General features: G+C 37.0%; 1 protein-coding gene across 1 annotated transcript in view; it reads left to right on the top strand.

Moving 5' to 3' along the window:
- Positions 1–19,769, top strand: part of LOC134747044 (uncharacterized) — a 30,262-nt gene extending 10,493 nt beyond the window's left edge. Inside the window, exons 2-5 of the mRNA XM_063681602.1 lie at positions 12,171–12,273; positions 12,789–13,028; positions 13,452–13,587; positions 18,115–19,769. Coding sequence (XP_063537672.1) covers positions 12,171–12,273; positions 12,789–13,028; positions 13,452–13,587; positions 18,115–18,257 — 622 coding nt within the window. The 3' untranslated portion in view covers positions 18,258–19,769. The remainder of the gene's footprint in view (positions 1–12,170; positions 12,274–12,788; positions 13,029–13,451; positions 13,588–18,114) is intronic.
- Positions 19,770–25,744: the final 5,975 nt, after the last annotated feature.

Genomic DNA, 25,744 nt, shown 5'->3' with positions numbered 1-25,744 from the left:
AATTTATTTGGGAAAGGTGATTTTGAGGGATTGCAATCACTCATGGAAAATTTGTTTAAAACATTTTGTAGATATGTTGATTGGTCCAGTTATTTTATCTTTGGTTCTTTCAATTCGTATACCAAGGAACAATTTAATATCATTTAAATCGGTCATCTCAAACTGTTTCATTAGACAGTTCTTAAGTTGTTGCATTGTTTGTACACTTTTAGTTACTATTAATAGATCATCAACGTATAAAACTATATACACATTCAAATAAATCGAATTTTTATTCAATATGTACAAACATGGGTCAACTTTCGAGCTTTCAAAACCCATGCCCTTAATCGCCTGATCGAAACGTTCGTACCAGCACCGTGAGGACTGTTTTAAGCCATAGTGTTTTGTTTAATTTACACACTTGATTAGACTTGGAAGAAATACCTTCTGGCACCTGCATATAAATGTCCTCCTTTAAAATGCCATTCAAAAATGCAGTCTTCACGTCCATATGATGGACAAGTAAATCATTTTGATTCGCAAACGCTAAAATCATTCTAAACGTAGTAATCCGCGCGACTGGAGCAAACGTTTCGTCATAATCTTCTAAATATTGTTGACTAAAACCTCGCGCTACTAATCGGGCCTTATATCGAATCGGTTCACCTAACTCATTATTTTTAATAGTAAAAACCCATTTGCTACTTACAATATTTACACCACTAGGTTTATCCACAAGACACCAAGTTTGATTTTTACGTAATGAATCAGTTTCACTTTTTATTGCACTTAACCACTCATTAGTATCTGGCCGATTGAAAATATCATTGAATTGCACCGGTTGTTTAGAACAAAGCGATAAAACTGCTAAATCTGGGTCATTCATTAATTCATTATTTTTAGGAGGTAGATTACGAATTCTATCGCTACGTCGTAAACAACCGGGTTCGGTGTCGAGTGACTTGTTGCTAACTTCACTTTGTAACTGACACAATAACACTGACTGAATAACAAGTTGTCATTTAGCGACTTGTTATTTACGTCACTTTGTGTATTGCCTATCAACTCCACCGAATTATTTGGCTTGTTGATTTTGGCGGGAATTTCATTATTGCTGCATATTGGCTTGATCAACTCCACCGACTCATTGTTCGGCTTGCTGATTTTATTAGGAATGTCATCACTGCATATTGACCTAGATTCACCAAAATTTGACTCGTCAAACAATACATCTCTGGCAATTAAAAATTGATTATTTTCAGTATTAAATAATTTATAACCATTAGGCATATAACCAATTAAAATTGATTTAAATGATTTCTCGTCAAATTTGGTCTTTCTAGTTTTATTATGAACATATGCAGTGGAACCGAATACCCTCAAGTGACTTATTTTCGGTTTTGTCCCATGCCACATTTCATACGGGGTTTTGCCAATTAGCGCTTTAGTGGGTAGCCTGTTTATTAAATAAGTTGATGTTAATACGGCTTCACCCCAAAACTGTTTACCTAATTTCGCACTTGTAACCATGGTTCTAGCCATTTCGGTTAACGTACGATTAATGCGTTCGGATACTGCATTTTGGACAGGTGTGTAGGGCACAGTTAAATGATATGATATTCCCTTGTTTACACAATAATCTTTGAACTCATTTGACAGATACTCTCGGCCATTATCGCAATATAAATTAACTACCTTACAATTAAATAGACTTTCACTTTTAGCAACATAATCTTGAAAACATTTTAAGACTTCAGATTTCGAATGCAATAAGTAGGTAACTGTGTAATGAGTATAATCATCAATAAAATTTACAAAATAATTTTTATCGTCAACTGTAGTGGGAGTTATAGGGCCACATACATCACTGAATTATAAATAAGGGCCTGTTGTTTCTGCGTTCTGGTTTTGACTTTGCAAAAGGCAGTCGAGATTGTTTACCTAGAATGCATGGCTCACACAACTCGTCGGTAGGTGGAATTATTTTATCAATTACAGAATAATCATCAATCATATTTTTAAGACTGATGAACTTTTGTTTATGTATATGACCAAGCCTTTTATGCCATAAATTGTATAAATTTGAATTTCTGTCTACATTTACACTCAACGCCTTTTGCAAATTAATAACAAGTGTTATTTTAGATAGATAATTGCAAGTTATGCCAGGCATAATACACTTATTATTTTGATAAATACGAACGCCTTCCTTATTAAAAACAATTTCCATACCTGCTTTTTCATTCGACTTACTGATAGTAAATTATCGGCAGCTTCCGTCGAATATAAAACATCTTCGAGGGAACCTTGTATTCCCATGTTGGTGCTGACATTAATGCGACCTCGTCCTATTGACTGTATGAATGCACCAGTTTTAGCAATATTTATTTTCAGGGGTGAGGTAAATTCAGTATATGATAAGAAAAGGTCCCGTGTGTTCACAACGTGGTCATTGGCTCCAGAATCTAAAAGAAAAGTAATTTCTTTAGTGTTATGATTAGATTTTGGTAACTTACATTGCGAGAACATAAAAGCGAAACCGTCCTCATTGTTTTGTTCCGGTACGGCAGCGTGGGCGGTGTTTTGCTACGGCTGCTGCGAGCTGCTGCCGCCGCCATTGCTGTTTCCTTGTGATTTCTTGAAGTAACGGCAATCTTGTTTGAAGTGATTACGTCTTCCACAAAAATCACAACACATTCTAGATATATAATGCGATGAATATCTAGGTTGTTGATTTGTCTTGAAATGATAGTTGGGTTTCTTCTTTTTGTAATCGGGGACGTAGCTCGATGTTTGATCCATGTGTCTCTTCCTTTTGTGAAATGGGATGTGAGTTGAGAATTTTTCGCTTGCCGCATGAAGTACTTTTAATCCGGTGACTGTCTCGTTCTTGATTTTAACTTCTTGATCCAAAAGGCGCGTTTTAACAAATGATAGGTTCAAACTAACTTCGCCGAGCGTCTCCAAAGCAGTAATAACGCCATCGTAAGCAGCAGGTAACGTAAGTAATAAATGAGATATTTTATTCATTTCCTCGAGTTTGGCGCCAGCGGAAATCAATTCAGTGATTAAACTATCAAAATTTGTGAAGTGCTGGATAAGATTCACGTCAGGTTGCAATTTTATATTTAACAACTGTTTACGTAACGCCAATTGTGTAGCCAAGCTTTTCCGTTCATATATTTTATCGAGATTGTCAATAATGGTTTTTGCGGAATCCGTATTTTGGGCGAAATTTAAAAATGCGTCACCCAAATATTCCACAACGGTACTTTTAGCGATGAGATTCTTTCGCGTCCACACGGCATCAGGGTTTTCGGGAGCTGGTTCTTCTACAACGGACGACACTTGAAGTTCACCTAAAAGTGATTTGATTCGAAACTTCCACGTGCTATAACGGTCGCCATTAAACGGTTGAATATTTCTTTTTGCTCGTTGATCCATTTTTACGTATTTATATTTGAACGTTATTTTAAAACGGAATTTTAACAACCACGTGGCCTGGGCCCATAACCTGGGCCCATAGCCTGGGCCACTGGCAGGAAGTGACTTTGTTTTATACTATGTAGTGAAGACTTAAGCTGGCCATACACGCTAGGGTACGCCTGCGCAGTTTTACCTGTACAGTTAAAAGGAGCGTCTGTGGCATTCGACTGTGCAGTTTTCTACGACTGCACAGTTGACCTGCGCAAATATGAAAATAGATATTTTTTACCGGTGGGCTCTTAAACTGTACAGGTAAAACTGAGCGTGTGTGGCGTTCGTCTGCGCAGGCCTCAGTTGATCGCGGATATTTTCAGATCGCGAGTAGATTGCGATTGCATAAAAACGTCTCGTAAGCGGAATGTAACGCTAGTTGAGTTAATTGAATTTAATAAATCAGAGTCCTGCCTCTGGCGTATTAACAGTGCAGAATACCACGATATAAATAAATAAAAAAACCGCCCAAAAGCATGTCGGGCAATGCTTAGTGTAGGGTTCCGTAGTTACCTTAATGTCACAATAGGCTAAACTGGAGCTATTAGTATAGAAGATTGTTAACGAAGGGATGAAATTTGGCTTGGTGCCTTTCACCCGACTTAAACAATGTACTTTTCATATCGAATACTAGAAAACCAAAAACACAAGACAAATTTGCAAAGTAATAAAAGACGTAGTTAATTGGCCATGATTTTTTCCTTAGAACTTACTTTCAATCGGATACTTAGCATGTCTGGTAATAATAACATACTTTAACTTGTATTTCGCTGTACATTTGTAGTTGTTTTGTACATTGAGAAAAGTTTCTCACTCTTTGCTCATATAGGATTTGTATTTTTTTTGTTTTTATTTTATTTTTATATTGTTATTTTGACATATTTCATACTGTAATATTTTGTATCACATACTGTGCAATGGTATTATAGCGTGTACTGTGTAACAGATTAGTATATTCCGTTTCTATTAGCGAGAATATTAACTTCAAAAAAAGTTTGTTAAGGACGTTAATAGTGCTGCGTCAATATCAAGCACAGCTGTCGACGGTGCCATGGCTAATACACTACTGAGAGTTTGTGCAGGTTTACCGCTGCCGTGTGTGTGCTCCACCCATTTAGGGTTTACCTGTCCAGTTTAACTGTACAGTTTAGGCGTTTAGTTTAGGCGTTTAATAGTGCTGCGTCAATATCAAGCACAGCTGTCGACGGTGCATGGCTAATACACTACTGAGAGTTTGTGCAGGTTTACCGCTGCCGTGTGTGTGCTCCACCCAGTTAGGGTTTACCTGTCCAGTTTAACTGTACAGTTTAGGCGTTTAGTTTAGGCGTACCCTAGCGTGTATGGCCAGCTCACAAGTGAGTGAGTGAGGTCTGGCTGTAAATCTTTATCTTTTTCTAAATAGAAGTTTTTTTTCCATTAGGTACTTGGTCATTCTACTTTTAACTACAGGTATTTTGTTCCCAGAATAAAGTATTAGATTTTTATATATGATGTACAAAAATTGAGCACGTTTTGCACGTGACTGAGCTGAGATGATATTTCATGCTCCTAATAATAATTTCATTGAATTGGCGTATTGGGGGAAATGAAATTCGCACCGATTTTCTATTTAATGACGCGGCGAGTCTTTAGGAAAGAGTTTAGTTTCAAATACATTTTCTTTTTATTTGAAAATTGCCCGAATTGCTTTGCTCATTCATTCATTCTTCTTCTTTATTGAGAACGGTGTCACAGAAGCTATATTTTGTTCTAAGGAGTTAAATTGCAAATATTTAGTAGCTTTCCAACATTTAGAAAATATACCGGGCATGACACTGCGTCCGATTCGCACGTCGACGAACGACGTGCGAGCGGGATGTGGCTATAATACGCGCATAGCGTTGTCTCGTTCAAACTTCGGCGTTCGGAGCGACGTGCGAATCGAATCGGTTTAATTTAATTAATATGGTTTAGGCTATGCTTTACGTTATCTATAGCATCTATTTTAACAGTCAAAGAATGTCATAAATTTCGAAATCCGCAAAAACATAAAAATACATATAGATACCGCACTACTCCCTCTACAATCTTGAAAACGATACCCATGACGACTTACGAAAAAGGGACATTCCAGGAGAATGTCCCTTACGAAATGCTTTTGCCTTGTATGGCAGCTAATTCAATCAAATCCGTAAAGCTCGAGAATATACTGCCAATTTGTTAGCAAAGTCATGAAATACTACCAGACCCAATATCATTTTCTCAGCCTTTTCAGAACTATTAGAAGAACGCCGTTTCGTAAGGGACATTCTCGTGGAATGCACCAAAAGTACTTGTCCGCTTGGATTCAAAAATGGTAATTCTTTTCGTACTATCCGTGCTATCTTGGATTGTAAAAAGGTCATAATTTTCGAAATCCCCCTCGAAAACCTAGAAAACCGACAATTTATAAAATATATTATTTTTCATAAATTTTTCGATATTTTTATAGTTGAATGTTAGCAAACAGAATTGATTGCCTGTATTTGAATAGCTGATGCTTGATACATGCACCCAATAATAAATAAATACATGTACAGTTATGTTAGTCTGTATCTTTAGGTAGTTAAATTTTTTTTTTTAGTTTATTTAGAACACAAACAGTCACATATACAAATGAATTTGATAAATAAACAATGATATATGTAAACAATGTGTTTTTACATTTTCGGGTAGTTGAAATATTTATCAGTTAACCAACCAAATATAAAACTGCCTAGATATGTTCCTCATCGTTCTGGCTTTGACCTATTTCATTTAATCGTGTAATGTTTTCATCTACCCTCAAATGGCTTAATATTCTATCTCCTTTTAGGTTCTTTAATAGGGCGAAGTAATAGCATATTTTGCAAAACGAAATTACTATTGATTAATCAAATCATCCCGATATATTCCTATTAACAAAATAGCAAGATTAAAGCAGCTTCGTTGTTACTTTGACTAAATAATATATAGTAGTAAAACTTCTGTAAGTTTTGGCACATCGAGTTAAATTAATTGACTTGAAAAATTTACTTGCACAATAAAATACCTAGTTGTAGTTTGTTTACATTCTTTTAAATACCGTTAAGTTAGTTAATATGTCTCACGATAGTTTAAATTCGATTCTTTTAAATACCTAAAGATACAGACTATAGGTATTAATACTTATTAAGCATTGTTATGTATAGTTCTAACACTTAGATAAGATTATTTATTTTTAAAATTATTACTAACACAATGATCCTTGGTGGTCTTAAATAAAGAATTTAATTTATATAGTTATTGCTCTAATCGGGGCAGAGACGAAACCAACCAATCCAAAATCATTAAAGTCTATATTCTCGGGTTATAAATGGTTTAAGGAATACACATTTATTAAAATATGTGTAAATAAATTTTTTGTTGCAATATCTGTTTCTTCTTTATGTGAGTAAACTAAAGGAAAAATGTATAAGTGTTTAATTAACAAACTGCACAATGCATTTAATGCATGATATTGATAAGGTAACCTTTGCACTTAGGTAAACATTGCGTTGCAAGTCACGTGACTCGTGTAGGGTGACCAAGGCGGATGACAAGTGGGGACGCACTTTCTGTTTTTGTTCATAATTAATTAAGCGGGTCCTTAATTGTAATTAACACTAGTGCTCTGTATTAATCTTAAGTAGCTTTACCGGTAAACGTGGTTACGATTCACGATTTGAAATTCATCCTGTATAGGTATATTATTATATAAATTGGTATTAACAATATAATCTCATATCTAGACCTCTAAATTCGTAGAATTAGTCCGCATCTCAATTAGTGCTGTCCTTGTCCATTCAGTAGGTGCTGAATGAGGTCGAATTGATAAACGTCACTGAATCGGACATGCATCGCAATGTATGGTACATTGTGATGCATGTCCGTCGAAACTTGCAAACTGTTAACCAAAGATGTGCCTCAAAAATCAAGAGAATTTGATTCTCGTTCAGAGGGCGCTACTAGCTTTGGCCTACTGTCGTATAGATGGCGTTGACGGTTTCGTTTGTTATTTAACAATTTTAACGCATATCAGTGAAAGAACATGGGTCAAAATCATAAAAATAATTAATGCAAATAAAAAAAATCATTTATCCATATTTATTATACATTTTATCGTATTTTTATAAATCTTCATTTTTAGTTTTAAAGTGTGTCGACAGATGGCAGTGAATTTACTGGGGTTACAAAATTTACTATGACTGTACCGCTCTAGTATAAGTTACTCTATGCTGTAAACTGATAATTCGTAATGGTGCTCTTATACTTTGGCTATTATAAAATGTTATTCATATTCGAACGTACATAACTTTGAACTTGTTGCTTTTCAATTTCGTAATCTTTTTTGCTGGGTATTTATAAAAGGGTTTATATGTGATTGAAATTGTAGTATACTTACGACGTTTTTAATAAGTGACAGTATGTTTATTTTGATACGCGTTCGAACGAATCGCATTGACAAAGGTTGTTACTTTGTAAATAGTACGGATTTTACATGACAATAAATTTACATGGTATTTTATATACAGGGTGGGTAAAACATAAATGCATTACCGTTGCCAGGGAGGTTTTGGAATTATAGTGAGCAACTTTTACTATGGGACCAACCCCGAAATCGCGAAAAAATTGGCTGTTTCATACATTTTGGCTGGTCCATTTTCTATGGGAGGGTAAATTGTTTTTTCGCGATTTCGTCACTAAAATATTTTTAGATGTACTGTTCAGATTTAAGTTCATATTTATTCAAGGTTAGTTTATTGCAAGTACGTAAATGTTCTAGTTTTGTTACCTACTACTTATCATGCAATGAATTCCAAATACGATATTGTTTGATAATACGATTTAGAAATATTGAAATGTTTTTTCAAACAACTCGGCTACGCAAGACAATGATGTTGAACAACAAAGAATGTGCTATTACATGACCACCGATAACACAATACCTATATACATTATGCATATCACGCACGTACAGGAAAATAATGGTGTTATGAATTTTTTTAACACCCATGCACTAGTTTCTAAAATGAAGTTTAATTTGCGAATTTTTAATTATACAGTGGAAACTGGATAAGTGGAATCGCAAGGGACCGGCTGTTTAGTTCCGCTTATCCAGGTTTTCCATTTATCCAGTTTTCCACTTAACCAGGTTCAAATAAAACGTTTTCTCACTTACAGAGGCTCTCGCTAACAGAGGTTGTGAATGCTAATAATGTCGCTTATAGAGGTCACATATATGTTCAAATAAAAGATCAAGACTTAAATAATTATCTTTTATTAAATATGTATGTAGATATGTATTAACAAAAAAAAAGGTATGTAATCCTGACTTTAAAAAAAACATACTGTAAATAATCCACAGTATTCGTATACAAAAGTAATAACTGTCCTGTCATGAAGTAACTTATATTTAAACAAAATCACTCCTAATATGTATTTATGCAAGAGAAACCAGTATGGTTAATAAAATCAATGTACCGATTGTACTTTAATAAAAAAAATCCGCACCACGGCTAAAAGAACCAAACTGAACGATGTGTGATCTCATACAAAATACGTAGTTAAAACACGAACCATAATGTTAATATATTGATACCGATATTTTGCCACTAGCGCAAATGTCATCTTCACGGTGCTATTTTGCTGCGAGTTTTAATTGTAGGTACTTACTCAACTTGAATTCAATTTTGAAATATTTCGCTTGCTCGGGTGTCAATAGAGAGAGAGAGAGGTTAAACAACCTTTGCTTTGGAGGCTTTGCCCCCTTGTAAAATAAATAACTCTTAGACATACCTAGTCTATATTTATAACAACACAATTTATGTAAATATGATATTGTAATAACTCTGGGGTTACTTTAACCAAGAATCACAAGGACTATCGATTTAAAAAGGAAAAAAAAAATCAGTTTTGTGAATCATTTTCATATGCATTTTGTATTGTAAAACTGACACCCATAATTTGTATGAAAATCCGGGGACACTTTTTAGGGTTCCGTACCCAAAGGGTAAAAAAGGGACCCTATTACTAAGACACCACTGTCCGTCTGTCCATCTGTCTGTCTGACACGAGGCTGTATCTCATGAACCGTGATAGCTATAACAACAAATACTAAAAATAAAATAAAATTATTTGACGTTCATAAGCGCATTGTAATATGCCTGGGTACTTGCATAATAAACTATCTTTATCTTTATGAAACTTTATATTATATGTATTTATTGCGTGTATAACAAGCAGTAATGTTTTTACTTATAAAGTAGGACGCTAAGCAGACAATATTATTATTTATTGCTTATTAAAGCTTTATGCACTACATGTTTCTTGAGCAACACGGGCGTTATACCAGAACTTGCAGAATTAATTTATTGTAGACTAGTTTCTGCCCGCGATTTTGTCAGCGTGGGATGATGATGATTATAAAATCTGTCCCTACCTTGATAATCGTTTGTCCTCATCCGTCATTTTGACATTTAATTTTTGTTTGTTAGAAAGGAACACAATTTAACAGAGGGTTGCTAAATTTTATGGATAAGGGTCGGTTGCACCAAACCGTCTGTCACCGTTTTACCGTTCGCTAAATTTTATTGTATGGAAAGTTTCATAGTTCTCTGCTGCTTGACGTTAATCAGTCTGCTAATTGTGGTTAGTGCAACTGGCCCTAAGAGGGTTAATATGTACCTATGTACGCATGACGACATGAGGCGTTTTCTGATTGTAATTACAGGTTATGAATTTGATCTGTATGTGTTATGTGTATGTATATGTCAAAAGTGACGTTTCATCATCGGAGAAGATATTACAATTACTTGGTTCAAGACAAAAATGTTATTTAATGAAATAGACAAGCACCCGGGACAATACAGTGGCATTTTTTGTCGTTTCGTTTCTAGTCAATCTGAAATTCCGACTGTAGTCAATCCGTCGCCACAGGGTGAGGTAACTCCATCCGGAGCGGAGTGGTACACGGCCGTTCTGTATGAAATACTATTACTTTTTTTTTTTTTTAAGCCTACTAAGTGTCCCACTGCTGGGCAAAGGCCTCTCCCCTTGATTTCCACGACTCCCGATTTGGTGTTTCCTCCGGCCAGTTGTTCAGGAAGCTGTCCAGGTGATCCCGCCATCTCCGTTTGGGCCTGCCCCGTCCACGCCCCTCTACCGGCACCCACTTGGTTGCTAAGCTAGCCCACCTCTCCGGATGCATGCGGTGGACGTGATCGGCCCAGTCCCATTTGAGCCTAGCGGTTTTCTCGCCTACGTCAGCGATGCCGGTTTTTGAGCGCAGCGTGGTGTTTCTTATGCGATCAGCTAGTTTAACACCTAGAGTGGTGCGCTCCATAGAGCGTTGGCAAACCTTCAGTTTGGACTTCTGGATCTCTGTGAGTGACCAAGTTTGGGCGCCGTAGGTTAGAACAGGCAGAACACACATGTCAACGAGTTTGCGCTTCAGTGACAATGGAAGGTTACCCTTCATTAGCTCTTTCATAGACCAGTAGCTCTTCCAGGCATTTTGAACACGGCGCTCAACTTCCTTGTCTTGCCTGTTACTGAAAGAAACTAGCTGGCCCAAGTAGATGTACTCGTCAACATAATGTATGATCTGCCCGTCTACCTCTATTACTACTTATTATTAATTAATCTGTAGTTAAACTTCATTGATATTGACATTTAGCTTATCAACTTGTAGAATCTTAGAGGATATAACCAGACGCCTTGTCTGTAATTAAAAACAGTCTGCCGATTTTTGCGTGGGAGGGGAACGTCAAATGCATACGTAAAGTAAAAATAGCCATGTCAGATAAACGTCAGTCCATACATTGTGTATGACCATTGGCCGCCTATTTTCGACAGAGGGGAACGCCTGTTTATGGCTACTCCGTTTGGTTATGTCGTCTAAGTGTAGAATACATTAAATTTGTTACGATCATATTAGTAAAGTTCTAATGTCTCAGTACCACGAACAGCGGGCGCAGCATGGTTCCATTTTAATCGCCTGTCACTATGCCCGTCACTTTCGCACTTACATACTTGTTAGAACGTAACAGGCATGGTGACAAGCGATAAAAATGCGACCGTGCTACTGCCGCTGAGTAGGTTAGTTAGTCGGCCGTGACTTGTGTTTATACACAAGCAATGGGTCGCTTTTTGTTCGCTAATGGTCGCCCCATTCTTATTGTTAGAGGAAAAAACATGACAGACGTGTACAATCTTAGTGCACGGAAAAAAAGTAACTATGTAGGTACTTACTTTACTAGTAAAAATCAGTTATTTATCTCAGTTGTATCATGGTCGCATGCAAATTACAAATTAATTGAGATATTATTTGACACTTAAAGTACCTACGTGAAATAGAGTTACATAATGACGAATATGTGAACGCGATAAACGCGGATCTTTTTATTGAAATTGGATCGTTTAAATGCCGAGACATTGGACCAATCCAGTGATATCATGACAAAGTTCTTAACGTCGCTTCTTTCGTTAATAGTTTTGATTGTTTTATCAATGTGGACCAAGGGCCCGTTCTATAGAATCTTGTAATACTTATTTTGAAGGAAAAAGATCCGCTTGTATCTGAAGAATAACGGAGATTTGAGAACATGGCTGCTTAGGTCACTGGTAATTCATTGACATTCTAACTCACATTCGTCTGTTCATTACTATTCTTAACTGATTTCAATTCTTTTCAGGATGTCCACGACTTCGCAGCCGCGAACGGAGTCCTTGTTTACAAAATGCTGCTGTTGCATTCCATTGAGGCTTGGGTGTTTTATCCTCGGATATTTAAATCTGGTTGGTATTCTTTTAAAGAATCTTGATATAATAGCCAGTACTGTACTGATTTTTGTAAACACACACTCGTATCGACTTTTTTATAACCTGAAAAAGCGCTGGTGGCTAAAAATCGCTGGTGGTCTAGCAGTAAGAGCGTGCGACTTTCAATCCGGAGGTCGCGGGTTCAAACCCCGGCTCGTACGATTGAGATTTTCGGAACTTATGTACGAAATATCATTTGATATTTACCAGTCGCTTTTCGGTGAAAGAAAACATCGTGAGGAAACCGGTCTAATCCCAATAATGTTTAGTATACCCTCTGGGTTGGAAGGTCAGAAGGCCAAAACTAGTGCCTACGCCAATTCTTGGAATTAGTTGCAAAGCGGACCCCAGGCTCCCATGAGCCGTAGCCAAATGCGGGGACAACGCGAAGATGATGATCTACGAAAAACCTGAAGACTCCTGTCTGTAAGCAAGTCGTATAATGGTACCATCCTGTTACATTTGTTCCAATTTGTCTTCTTACCTTCCAGGTATTCAACACCTACCACACGCTTGCCCTACTGACCCTGACCACCTACATCGGCATCACGACCCACGGCTTCGACCACTTCGACTCTGACCGTCCCCGCATGGTCTCGGATCAGGTGCCCGACATCGAGTCTGTTGAGAGACCCTTCCTCAACCAAGTGGGGATCCTGCTCATGGTTGTGCTCTGCGCTAATATTGCTTGGCTGATGATCAATGTGGCGTGTCTTGTGGGACTGCATAAGGTAATCAGGAATTATTTGGCTATTATAACATTGGTTTTGTTTTTATAGTGCAGTGCAAGACGGATACATTTTAGATGAAACTGATGAAAGTAAGGGTGAAAAATCTGAACTCGATCAATTCAAATTCGAATTGCAAGCAAGGACTTCAAATGAAACAGAGATAATTTGTGCCTATATGCTAGGACATTATATTATGCTGCATAGGTACAACAAGCGAATTACTTATATCTGAACCCGGAAGAAAGCCAATGTAGATGTATGTGTTTAATTATTATACTGTGTGCCTATTTTTACAAAATATACAATAGCACCAATAACGATAAAGTTCACATCAAATGTAGCAGGCGATTAAGCGTGATGGAAGTCTAAATACCTAATATCATTTTTATTCAGCTAGACTAACTTCTTCTTCTGAAATTCTAGAAAAGTCTCGGCCCAATCCGCGTCTACATCGGCTTCGCCACCGTACGACTGCTGTTGTCTCTCGCTGGCTTCGTCTACCTCGTGATGTCTTGCAGTGCTGGCACTCAGACTATCGTCATCCACAGCTTGGACCTCGGTAAGTTTTACAAGAAACTGCATTTTGCAGAAAATGTTCTAGAAAAGTCTCGGCCCGATCCGCGTCTACATAGGCATCGCCACCGTACGACTGCCGTCTCTCGCTGGTTTCGTCTACCTCGTGATGTCTTGCAGTGCTGGCACTCAGACTCCGATCCACAGCTTGAATCTCGGGGAGTTTTAGATTAGATTTAGATGTAGATTTTTCCGTGTTCTAGAGAATCCGAATCTGGCTCCTAATTATGTTTCTCGGCAGGAAATCCTATAGCATTTACTATTTGGTAAAGGAAAACATGGTGACGAAACCTGCCCAACTTCAAGTGTGTGTGACAATCAAACAATCCACGTCGAGCTAGCAAGAAACCTGTATCCCGTTGAAAGTATACTTATTTGTCTGGTGATGATGAAATACTTTAATATATGCAATGAATCATGAACACAACTATTCCCCGAGCACTGGTATTAAAGCGAAGCTTTATGAATAAAGACGACGACCTGCAAATAGCAGCCATTTTAACCACTAGCGTCCCACTGTCCTAATACTAGTACAAATGACCTGAAATGAAATTTAAGTCTTTGTTAAATGGAACAGAGTTGCTGTTCTTGTATCCCTTGATTTTAAAACGAAACAAATTCAATAAAATTTTCTCAAAGACTGCCAAATTTTCTTATATGCTGGGTCGCTAGAGCTTAACCCGTTATGTTGCAGTGCATTGAAAACGAGAAAAGGCTACTTATAAAATAATAACGGCGCTACTACGTTAAACAAGAGATTAGTTTTTTTAATATTTATAACAATCTAGTACAGTAATAGCTCCAACTTCAGGACCCAATTCGCCATACTAGCTGTATATAATAGTGGATACTTATAGGGCGCCAACCGTTAATAGTTATTCAATGACATTAAACATATTTTTCATCACACTCGCTCAGTAAATGTGGAATTGCACGCAGGCTTAGTGGGAACTATAGAAAAAGGGTTTCTAGTATTATAATTAACAGTTTTTTGTCTTTATACTTCACTTTTGTATCGCAAGTGTGATGAAAAACATTGTGTGTAACTCAGGGCGTAATAATATTGCAAAATCGAGTCTATAAACGCTCCGGCAAGCCATCGCGATTTAACTATACTCTCGTTTACAATATTTAACTTACGCCCCATGTTGCACAATGTACTATAGTTTTAGTACTACAAAATTAATCCTACAATTTCACGAATTCCTTTGATTCCTAAAATACGAATAGTATTTATTTACGCAATGTTCCATTGAAGTTTTTCGTGTAACAGGGGGACAACTAGCTATTTCCACGCCAAGCGTAAAGCAATATCTGCATTTGAAAACACAATCTAATTTATACTTTGTTGCGAATGAATAAAGTTTAGATCGGAGTTTGTTTTATAACGGAGTTAGAATAGAGAAGCAAAGCCGTTAGTAGTATTTCCGTGTGAATCGTCAAAAAGCTCGCCTTTGACATTTTTCACGGGCCGCCAGAGGTGTTTGCGTACAAATTCGGGTTCAAACGCGCGGAGAATTTGTATTCGTAACGTCGGTCAACTTACCTATTCGAGTGTACAGTCAGTGACAGAAACAGCGTTAAAGCAAGTTTTTTTAGGGTTATGCCTAAAAAAGGGCACGTACGTGTGTATTTGCGAGATTTTCATAAAACCGTTTCATACCTACTACTTTGTAGCAACAATGCACAGCTAGTGAGCAGTTTTTTAAAACGGAGTATTTATTTTGTTTTAAACAGTAGGCTGTCAAAATGGTTTTATTGGACAGTGCAAAATCCATATAAAATATTTATATCGCCAGCGTAAAGCTTAGTTACGAAATCAGATTATAAATTTTCGGAAATTCAATATTCTGACTGTACCTATTAAACCATAAAGCCATTATGTCTCTCCTATCATCGCTAATTTTGACGTCATAGCATATCTCAACAATCAGAAGCCACGCCAAGTTATATTTACTTTTCAAAACAGCAAAATAAACCATGTCACATCCTTATTCCTTTGCAATAAAGGTGTTTTTTGAAACACACGCCTTTAATTCATAATAACTTGTTAATGACAGGATGTTGTCGTGTGTCATTTACTACTAAAACGTCTTATGAAACAAAGTCATGGCTAGTTTTAAATGCTTAATGGAATTAAATACGTTGGCAAAGTAATTTTATGGTCAAATGCACATGAAAACGTACTTTGCGATTTTTCGAATTATTTTGTAATTAACTTTAGTTAGCTACACTGTCCGAAAATGTTTAGTAGGTTTTGTGTGAAACAAAAACGAGTAAAAAATACACTACAAATTATCACACCATTTTCGTTTCCAGTATATTCTGGTATCTTCTTCTTTGTCCAGCCCATTTCCCAGTTTAGCTGGGGTCGGGCCTCCTCGTACGTCGGCGCCAGGACAATCTATCCTGGGTTGTCTGTGTTGTAAGGTTTTGTGTCCTCATCTCTTTTTCGACATTGGACCACCAGGTTGCTGGCCTTCTGCCTCTTCCCCTGGGGTTGCTTGGGATGTTCATAGCCTTCCTTACTGTGTAGTATATTCTGGTATATATTTTATATTGCATAGTAAAATACACTACGTCATTTTTCACTAAAACATTTGTATTCGATGTATATCTAGCGAAACCACAGCCAAGGGAACAGCTTGGGAGAATCAGTAGGGATAGAAGACTTTTTAACGCGAACTTTAGAGATCTTTCTTTATTTGGAAAGTATTCCAGGGTGGCAGATTTAGGCGCGTCGTTTCTAGACATGTGTCGTTCACGAGTGAGTGATTTAAATAAACTATATCTTTTAATTGGACTCACTCTTCAACTCACTCATGATTTAACTGGCTCAGTACCTCATCTATCTCAGTGCTCATTGCTCGCTCTTTTCTACTCATGATTTGAACGAGCCGGCCGAGCGTGACGAGCGAGTGAGATAATGCGAATAGGTTTGCGGTTTATTTATTTATATTATTAATTCGGAGTGATTCGCCATCTTGGTTGAACTTATGGCCGTGTGTATCTGATTGATTGACATCTCTCTTTACTCACTCGTGAACAATATAGCCTACAGATCAACTGAGCGAAATGAGTAATATATATCACCGCGAGCGAAAATATGAATCAATATTTTCAACTTAGTGAAGCGTTTTGCGTATCTCTAGTTGTTTCATCCACTTTGCTGACTGTATTAGAATAGAATAGAATAGTTTTTATTCGTAAACACACAGACAATAGACATACATTAAAAGAACAAAGTGAAAATAAAGTGTCACGAAATGGCCCCATCTCAGCATGCTGCTGGCGACTTCCAGCGCTGATCTTCCGATGAGACCATCAGGTGAGAATTACGGAAGGTAACAGACAAAAAGAAAGCAACATAAAGGAAAGAGACATAAAATATGGCGAAAAATTCACGTTTCAGTAAGACATTGGCGTATATATACGACAGAAACTGTTGACATTTAGCACGCAGCTACATAAACCGGTCAAACAAAATAGTGTTAGCAAAACTACATAACAAAATTGCAGAGCAAGTTTAAAAATACAACTCAGTAACAGAAGTTAAAGTTTGAAACGGAGCGCAAACTATAGTACTTAAAGTCGTAAAAAGTGGAAAATATATTTTCTCTGTATTTGTTGTATTCTATTCGCAATAGCTAAGCACGTTTAATGGATGGTCATAACCACAACCACACACAATTTATGATCTTTACATTGTATATTGGAATCGCATGTTGTGGCAGATGGTTTCTACGCTGATGGCTAATAATGCTTTTTTTTTATTGATAAGCACAATTAACTTAGGTACTTAACTAACAAACAAATAAATAATTAGGTATCTTTGTTCTAAATTAGAAACTTTTGATGCTAAATGAAGACTTGTAATGTCATGGCGTATTAATTTAAGTTCCGTTAGAAGGTATTGTATTTATAAACTTGGGAATTTATTCTTTATTTCGTGAAAGTTATATAAATTGTACTGCGTTTGTTGATCTTTTTGTGTCTTTGCTACAATTTCATATTAAAACAACTCAATATTACTGAAGTTTTTAGGTAATGTTTAATATAATTTGTATCTTCATCCTATTATCATGAATTTAATAAACATAATAAACTCACGTATTTTGAGTTACAATTAGCGTGACACGTTTCGAATACAGGTATTCATCATTAGAGTATTTCATGTCATTCACCTTCGCACATTAGTACACAGGTACGCAACGAAATATGTTTTTGGTAAAAAATAAGCGGCGCGATTCGGGAAACGAATTAGAGATTTACTAGATATGAAATAGTAAAGATATGTGACGTTCCACGGCAAAGGGTACCTTATGGCAGCTGGCAATATTAATTGGAGCGGCGTTAATAATAGCGTAAGCGCCAACCGCCATTAGGTACCTTTACCCGTGGGACGTCACATATCTTTACTATTTCATATCTAGTGAATCTCTAATTCATTTCCCGAATCGCGTTGTTGGATTATTAACGTTTGGAAACCGCCTAACTTCACTCCTGTTCACAGGTCTCGCAGCCTACTTCATCCTGGTGTACTACATCTACGCGGTTCACCTCGAGCGTGAACTGCAGCTGACCCGCCCCGAGCCTGCTAACGACATCTCCTTCGTTTATCCTGTCAAGATTGATAAGGAGAAGCTTGTTCTGTAGATAGTCCCAGAGTTCCAGCACCACACCACACTTAAGGATGACTCGCATTAGAACAGCTCCGACAATGTTTCGTAAAGCATCACGTAATCACCGAAGCTCGGAAGTTCGATGGGTCCAGCGGTAGCAGCATGGTTCCATTTTTATCGCCTGTCACTATGCCTGTCACTTCCGCACTTACATACTTGTTAGAACGTGACAGGCATGGTGACAGGCGATACAAATGCGACCGTGCTTAGCCCGCTGGAACGTAGGAGGGTCGGTCATGTTTTGTTTTTTGACGGCCATTCAAGCTACGAGCAAAACTCGTTGTGCCGACGAATACGTACTCGAACCGTTGGCCTACGGACAATTCAGACATATCGAGGATCCGATGGAGCTGCGTAAAGCTCGGTGTCTGCTCGATGAGTACTCGTCTCGGGCCGGACTCGGTCCTGTCTAACGTGAGTCCATCTTTTAATTAGGAGAGTTGAAATGTGCCATTCTCAACCAAAAGGGTACTTATTGTCGGTTGTCAATAAGGCGCTATTTCCATATAGCTTCAATTTGAAATCAACATAATTGACTAGCGACAATGTGGTACCTTTTGGTTGAAAATGACACAAAAATGCCGTTATTTTGTCACTGAAAGCAGAACACAACTAAAATCGCGTCCTGTAAATAACATGGATTTCCCTGCTCTAAACACCTACAGGGCCTTTAAATCCTATTCTAATAACTATTTTAATAATTAGCGTTGCTGTCGTAACCGTATTGAAATCGCATTTAGAATGTTCAGTCCACCACTCTTTTTATCGAGAGCAATGTTGCTGCATTCACGATTGAAATGTTACTATTTTTTATTTCTAAATCTCTTTTTCATTTAATTTAAAAATACCTACAGAGGGATGTGCAATAATTAAATATTTTATGAGCTTACAAAAACATGTGTTGCCGTTAGCGCGTTCATTGAACTGATTTTAGATTCATATTTATTTAAAGTGCCTGTACCTTTAACGGTTTTATGAATAAAATAATAAAGTTTAAAACAGTTAGTAGTTTTTTCCACTCTCGTTGAATAGTGCTATATTTTATTAATAAATACATAGCCAGCAAATGAAATTAAATGCATGTAATATGTATTCAATGACGCTTAAAACCAAACAATTGTAAAACTGAAGTAATTAGAAAAACGTCAAAACTTTTAAAGGTTTTGCCGTATTAAAGGAATCACTATTAAGAATATTAGATAAATCTCGAATTGCTTTCTTATGAAGTTAATGTAAAAATGTTTTAAACATATTACTATTCCTTACTATTCCTGAAATAAGGCAAGCTAAGCATGTGATGTATTTATAAAATTAATTAACATACTTGAATAAAAAAGAGATTAATTAAGATTTTTTGTCAATAGAAATTATATACGTTAATTTGAGTAGATTGTTACTGTTTAATAATAATAATAATTATTGTAACTAGTTAAGTAGGTACTGTAACCAGGAGGTTTGAGCGAAGGGTTGAGAGTGAAACAGCGAGTGTGAAAGACACTTTAAGGCGGTTCCCTGAGCCAGAAGGCGAAAAATCTCCTTATATGATCCTGTTTTTCTAAGAGGCGTTGATATTCTTAGACGTGGAAAAAATATATGTAGTTCTTGACTATATTATCTTTAATATCATAGCTTCCGTTACACGAATTATGACACTTCGCTCGATACAATTAATTCCCAAAGTAACCTCTAGCTCGGACTTTTAATCCAACTTTACTCGGTTATTTATTATATGATACTATAAATAAAAAAAGAAGAAAAAACAATCTTAACTTAAATAATCATTTCATAGCTTTCGAATTTCGATATTGTAAGGTAACGTTTTTAAAATAAATAAAAATCGACAAAATTCGATCAAAATTGACACTTGGCGCGCATGATCTTTCCCGTTCTTTCTTGCGAAATGTGACAGAGACAGCGGCAAACCGACGGAACGGCCTTAATATTTGAAAAATTAATTAAGGTACAGCGTAGGTACACTTAGTTTAATTTTTCAAATATAAAGTGTCTTTCACACCCGCCGTTTCACTCTCAACCCGTCGCTCAGACCTCCTGGTTACAGTACTATATTTCATTTTGTGTATTTCTTTTTTAATATGTTAAATGTATTATTTGTTTTTAAACGAGTACTTAAATAAAATATTGTGTAAGATTTATGTGTGTTTTAAAACAAACAACCAAAAAAAACAAATGATGTTGTGTATACAGGAATATATTTTCTGCCCTCCGGCCGGAAAGCGTCAACTTTCGGCCCGCTGCGCTAAACGAATTTGCCGCTTTCCGGCTCCCTCGAGCATGAAATAGCAAACACACCTCGACCAATAAATAAGTTCGCATTTTTATCCCAAAAAATAAAATAAAAACGACTGCCATCTTACCTACCTAGTAACCTAGTATAAACTAGGCTTTATTGGGATTAGTTAGGTATATTCTAATTGCTCTCCTGGCAACTGGTGAATATCAAATGATATTTCGAACATAAGTTCCGAAAACTCATTCGTGCGAGCCGAGGTTTGAACCAGCAACGTTCAGTTTAAGAAAATTCGCTACAAACTCAGGGACTTACCTTTTTAATATATCTTATCTTACATAATAACAGTAAACTACCTAACAGCAGCAAAGCCCCGAGGGGTTTCCGTATATCCAAAGTTTATAGCAGAAGGATGGAGCAAGATGTGTCTTGAGAGAAAACCTGTTGCCCGTCACCTCGCCGCGTTTCGGGAGAAATATCTGCAAAATATTAAACTCGACGCTACCATTAGATTCCAATAATCTAACCTCACTTTTTCTCTTTTCCGTATGTTTTAAGAAACTAAACAAAGCTAAACGGATACATCTATATATATTTAAATGCTAGAGTATGCAAAAGGGAAATTTGAGTTTACTTCTTTACATAATTTTCCATTATTACGAAAGAAAAAAGATCCGAGTGAGGTTAGTTTTTTGGAATTTAATTAAAAATCAGAGTAGGTACCTAAATATATTATAAACATGAGAAGTCCAGGTGTTAGAAGATCAGGTTATAATCACTCTTTTTAGGGTTCCGTACCCAAAGGGTAAAAACGGGACCCTATTACTAAGACTCCGCTGTCCGTCTGTCCGTCTGTCTGTCACCAGGCTGGTATCTCATGAACCGTGATAGCTAGGCAGTTGAAATTTGATGATGTATTTCTGTTGCCGCTATAACAACAAATACTAAAAAGTACGGAACCCTCGGTGCGCGAGTCCGACTGGCACTTGGCCGGATTTTATTTTAGACATATGTCATCTTTCATAGGGCCTAAGCAAACTGACTGCGACCCGACTGCAATTTGTACGGGAACTACACGCTGGCTGCAGCCAACTGAACGTGGTAGAAAAGAATTTCCATCGTCGTCTCTTAAATTATTTACGTTAAAATGATTGTGCTCAGCTATTACTTTTTATATCAATAAACATACTATATAAATCCAAAGGTGCACTCCGTGAGCGGTAAATTCAAACAATTGCTTCTTAAACAGCATTATCAAACTTTTCCTCAAACATCTAAAGGCGGTAAAGTCCCAAGGAAAAAGATAAGTATCTTACGTGTAAGAAAGGGAAAATATAACATAAGCACCGTTGAGTTCAAGTGTTTGAGCCCACGTAAGAATGGTGTTTATTTTTCCTTGTCACGTTGTGTCGATGCTGCAGATTGCTTTTACAGGATCCCGCATTATCATCCGCGTAAGTAAGTATGTATATCTTGTGACCGCAGGTTGGCAAATATGAAACTCATCATATGTGATGTAAAGAGTTAACACATTCACTATCAGCTCGAGCTATCGGCTACGAAGATTAAAAAAAACCGGCCAAGTGCGAGTCGGACTCGCGGACGAAGGGTTCCGTACCATTACGCAAAAACGGCAAAAAAATCACGTTTGTTGTATGGGAGCACTTCAATATTTATTTTATTCTGTTTTTAGTATTTGTTGTTATAGCGGCAACAGAAATAGATACATCATCTGTGAAAATTTCAACTCTCTAGCTTTTACGGTTCATGAGATACAGACGGACAGACAGTCGGACGGACGGACGGAGTCTTAGTAATAGGCTCTTAGGGTCCCGTTGTTACCCTTTGGGTACGGAACCCTAAAAACCGCATGTAGCGAAATTCGCCTACAAACAGAACAGCTCGCTGGCAGTGAATGTGTGAAGTGAAAGGTCTAAACAAACCGGCGCCACTCCTATGGTCTTTTACTAACTCATGCATATTACAATTATTACATTATATTCTATCTAATGGATGTAATCATTTGTCGGTGCAAATATTGACATGACCTACGCGAGAGAGTATTTGTACTGAATACATAATACTAATAAATAGTATTAAATCCAGCTTGTTCGAATCCAGTTCTGAGCACAAGTATCTTCATGGATTATTAGAGAAAAATGAGCTTTAGTATTTTGTTGTACACTGTTTAGCTGTATCCGTATACATCATGTTATCTAATTATAAATGGTTACTTTTATTGTGTTAATACAACATAAAATGCCGCTGCCATATGATATAAGCAATATGTTATTCGACATGAGGTCTGACACGGCTATACCAGAAATTCTGATTCTTTCAAATTCAAACTAACTTCATACGTAGTGTACGAAGCGACGGGGCAGTTTTACAAGTCTGATTCTACCAGGCTACCAGCGCTTCGGAATCAAATGGATGAAACGGCTGGAAACTTTCTGCATTCTGCGATAGAGAGGCCGATTCAAATTCAACAATCCTTACTATTTTACTGAAGTAAAACTTGTTTAGGCGCGACTAGAGGGTAACTCAGTTTTTTTTCTGACGCAAGTAACGCTCAGTAGTGACACACGCACAATAGGACACAAGTCAAAGTGCCAACATAGCGATAAACGTCATCGTGAAAGAAGTTTTACTTCAATCGCGCGTAAAGATTACACGCACGCGTGAATTGGTGTAATACTGTAAGTGCACTGTAATAAATAAATAAATACTAAATGGACATAGTTAGTTAGTTTGAGGCTCGAGGAAGGACAAAAATAATAGTTTTCATCAATCATCATCATCATTCCACGCAGACGAAGTCAATATTCAATGTCATAAAATAAAACTATGAAAACGGATTATATCGCATATATTTAATTTATAATACATCCCGACGTTTTGAACCCTTTACAGCGTTCGTCGTCAACGGGTGACTGAGGAGAAACTACACGAAACGTCGGGATGTATTATGAATTCAATACACGCGATATATTCCGTTTTCATAGTTTTATTTCATGATATGCGATAGTTACCGCGGTAACCGAAGACAATATTATTTAATGTCATAGTTTTCATCCTGTTATAATACGACTTTATGACGCGCGCGCGGGGACATTAACAGGTCAGATCAAAACTATAACAGTTTTGCATATCAGAATTGGCTTTGATTGGCCTATTCTTATTCAAATTTTAGGGAGTAAACAGACGGTTAAATAACACATTACTTTCAGATATTTGAACAGGTACGTAAGTATTAAAATGTGATAGGTATCCGCGCTCCCGGGCCCGCACTTCCATCTCGCTCGCTTCAGTGAGAGTGAGAGAAGAACACGAACTTACTGGGCCTTAATATTATGTTTTCATATGTTGTCGTGAACAAGTTTACATTTATAAACTTAAAGGAAATAAGTTTTTTGTCTAATTTGTTTTAATTGTCAAAATTTGCAAGTTTACAAAATATACCTACCAAATGATCCGATATTAATCCAAACAGCATCGCAAACAAATCATTTCTAATCTTCTATTTTTACTTATACTAAAACGCGATTTCCATCCTAGATAAAACCGTTCGTTTTATTACTGAGAATAACTTGTTAAGTGAATAATTAAGGAGTCATTGTCTTCATAAAACGCGTACTGTTTAATTCAGGAGCGCGAAGTAGGAATTAGAACATCTTGTAACGACAACTCAGTAGGGCAAACTATTCACAGTCCGATGGTACAAGGCATAAGAGAAGAGGTCACTTAGGGCGGGGTTAGGCTAACGTTTTTTTCTGCGCGTATATGGTCATTTCGGCGTTAGGCGTTACACTTGGTCTATACGATGCGCCAACACGCGCTTCGAAAAACGAGCTTATAGGCACGTATAAAACGCTAATCTGAAACCGCTCTCAGATTAGAGTGACAGAATGTAACGCTTTGGCCATCACGAAACGCACTCGGTGCACGCCGACGTAGATCGCCATACATTTGTTTTAATCCATGTGTGACCGTGCGTTTCGAGGGCAAGGCGTAAGAACGCCACCATAAACTTGTGTCACTTCCACACTTTCTTTGAAACTTCACAAGCAGACGCAAGAATAAATTTATTCATAAACCATGCAATTTTGTAGCTGGGTACCATCAGCCGCAAAAGTGCATGGCGACTTTATCAATGAATTCATTTATAATTTCTCCAGCTCGCAGTTGTCACTTCACAGCTCACTGTACATTAGAACATTATGATGTTATCGAATTCGGAGCCAAGGTATTAGTTAGGAACAATTGAGTAATTAATTCAGTTTGAAAGTGAAAACAATAAAACTGACAATTGTGTCTTTATTCGGTACTTATCAAACTCCGAATTTCCTTCGTAAAGAAATATTAGGAAGGTATGTAATATGTAGCTAAATATTACTTTGTCTTGCAGTGTATGGCCATATTAGAATAGAAATTCTGCAATGGTACCGATTACATCAATATGTGATTGAAGGGCTCTATAGTCACATGAAACACAAATTAGAGATATATCGACGATGTCAACTCGATATCCTAAGGCTACGTCACTTTTCGATTATAAAATTTGGCCCTTGGATCTGTATCGTCATTAAAGACCGCTCTCAGGTTACTATCAGATATCACCGCGTTAAACACGAGTTACTTTTCGTTCATAACTTATTGTTTAACTCGTTGTATAGGCATAAAGGAGTAAAAGGGTCAGCCGCATTCGAGGGAAGCCAGTGCTGTCAAACTGGTTTAACTTGGCAGACATTTCTGAATCAGATTAACTAACCACTTTATTAAACGTACACAATGTCAAAATGGAAAAGTAATGTCTTCAACTTCAATAAAGGAGTAAACACCTGCTTGATACTTGCATTCGTATCGTTATACAGTAGGCTCTCAGGTTATCAGATGTCAGCGTGATGCACATAATAGGTCACATGTACCTACTTTACAAATACAAAAATACAAAATATTTATTGCCAGAAAACATTGTTAACAAATTTTTCACAGTGACTGACACTAGGCTGAGCCTGTCCTGCCGAGTCCTTTACAGGAATTTAACAGAAAGCAACACGCATGCAATAGGAAAAATAGTTAATAGTATTTTCAAGTATACACATTTATCCAGATGAGGTTTAATATTATATTATATTTGAATAATCGAAAGCAATTTAACGCTTACGCTCCTCGCTAAGCTCTTAATTTAGACCACAACCAGTCTGATTAAT

This window comes from Cydia strobilella, chromosome 14 (assembly GCF_947568885.1).
Source record: "Cydia strobilella chromosome 14, ilCydStro3.1, whole genome shotgun sequence".
Lineage (NCBI taxonomy): Eukaryota > Metazoa > Arthropoda > Insecta > Lepidoptera > Tortricidae > Cydia > Cydia strobilella.
This window is presented reverse-complemented; position numbering and strand designations above follow the sequence as displayed.